This window comes from Paracoccidioides lutzii (assembly GCF_000150705.2).
Source record: "Paracoccidioides lutzii Pb01 unplaced genomic scaffold supercont2.66, whole genome shotgun sequence".
NCBI classification, from domain to species: Eukaryota; Fungi; Ascomycota; class Eurotiomycetes; order Onygenales; family Ajellomycetaceae; genus Paracoccidioides; species Paracoccidioides lutzii.
In genome coordinates this window covers 1-1,024 of record NW_015441012.1, presented here as the reverse complement: position 1 = coordinate 1,024, position 1,024 = coordinate 1, and the positions used below count along the sequence as shown (strand labels likewise).

General features: G+C 44.5%; 1 protein-coding gene across 1 annotated transcript in view; it reads left to right on the top strand.

Moving 5' to 3' along the window:
• Positions 1 to 1,011, top strand: part of PAAG_12679 (farnesyl-diphosphate farnesyltransferase) — a gene marked incomplete at both ends in the record, with an annotated part of 1,661 nt that extends 650 nt beyond the window's left edge. Inside the window, 2 exons of the mRNA XM_015848141.1 lie at positions 16 to 570; positions 661 to 1,011. Of these exons, the coding sequence (XP_015702243.1) occupies positions 16 to 570; positions 661 to 1,011 (906 nt within the window). The remainder of the gene's footprint in view (positions 1 to 15; positions 571 to 660) is intronic.
• Between the last annotated feature and the right edge of the window lie 13 nt (positions 1,012 to 1,024).

Here is a 1,024-nt window from a genome sequence, read left to right as displayed (position 1 = left end):
GGCCTTGTTGGTGAGGGACTCACCAGACTTTTTGTTGAGGCTGGATTCGCCAACCCAGCGCTTTTGAATCGCCCGGAGCTCTATATCTCAATGGGTTTGTTTCTTCAAAAGACAAACATTATTCGGGATGTCAAAGAGGATCACGTTGACAAGCGCTGCTTCTGGCCAAAGGAAATCTGGTCAAAACATGTCGATCAGTTTGAAGACCTATTCAAACCTGAAAACAGAACCGTTGCCTTGAACTGCAACGCAGAGATGATCCTTAATGCTCTTGATCACGCTGACGAGTGCCTTTTTTATCTTGCCGGGCTTAAAGAGCAGAGTATTTTCAATTTCTGTGCAATTCCCCAGTCTATGGCCATTGCAACCCTCGAACTATGTTTCCGGAATGAGGCCATATTTGAGCGTAATGTTAAGATCACTAAGGGCATCGCCTGTCAGCTCATGGTCCAATCGACACAGAATGTGCGGGTATTCTGCGATGTATTTAAGCTATACATTCGCAAAATCCACAAGAAAAATACACCCAAGGACCCTAATTTCCTGAAAATCAGTGTCGTCTGTGGCAAGGTTCGTCTAGTATCTCCTCACCTATATTCTATCTCTTGTATGTTCCCATTGCTGCATTCTAATTTGGGTGGTTTATTTTGCATTTTATAGGTCGAAAAGTTCATTGAATCCATTTTTCCCTCCCAAACAGCGGAGCAGGCTCATTTTCGGGCAAAGCAACAGAAAACTTCGGAGGAAACTGAACAAGCTCGACTGGATGCGGAAGCTCGACAGGATACAATGTATATAATGTTTGCCCTATTTGGGATCCTGTCCGTCCTTACAGCTGTCATGGTATGCTCAAAAACAAAGTTCACCGTTAACATTGGCACAGTTTGGCTGAAGGGTCTCCAGATATTTGCGGCTTGGCTTTTTGGAGCTCGTTTCGACCTCGCTTTTAAGCAACTTAAGCAAGGAAATTTCCGTCCTCCGCCACGTTTCTTAGAGCACCAGGAGCTGTAGCTTATTGTTCTAT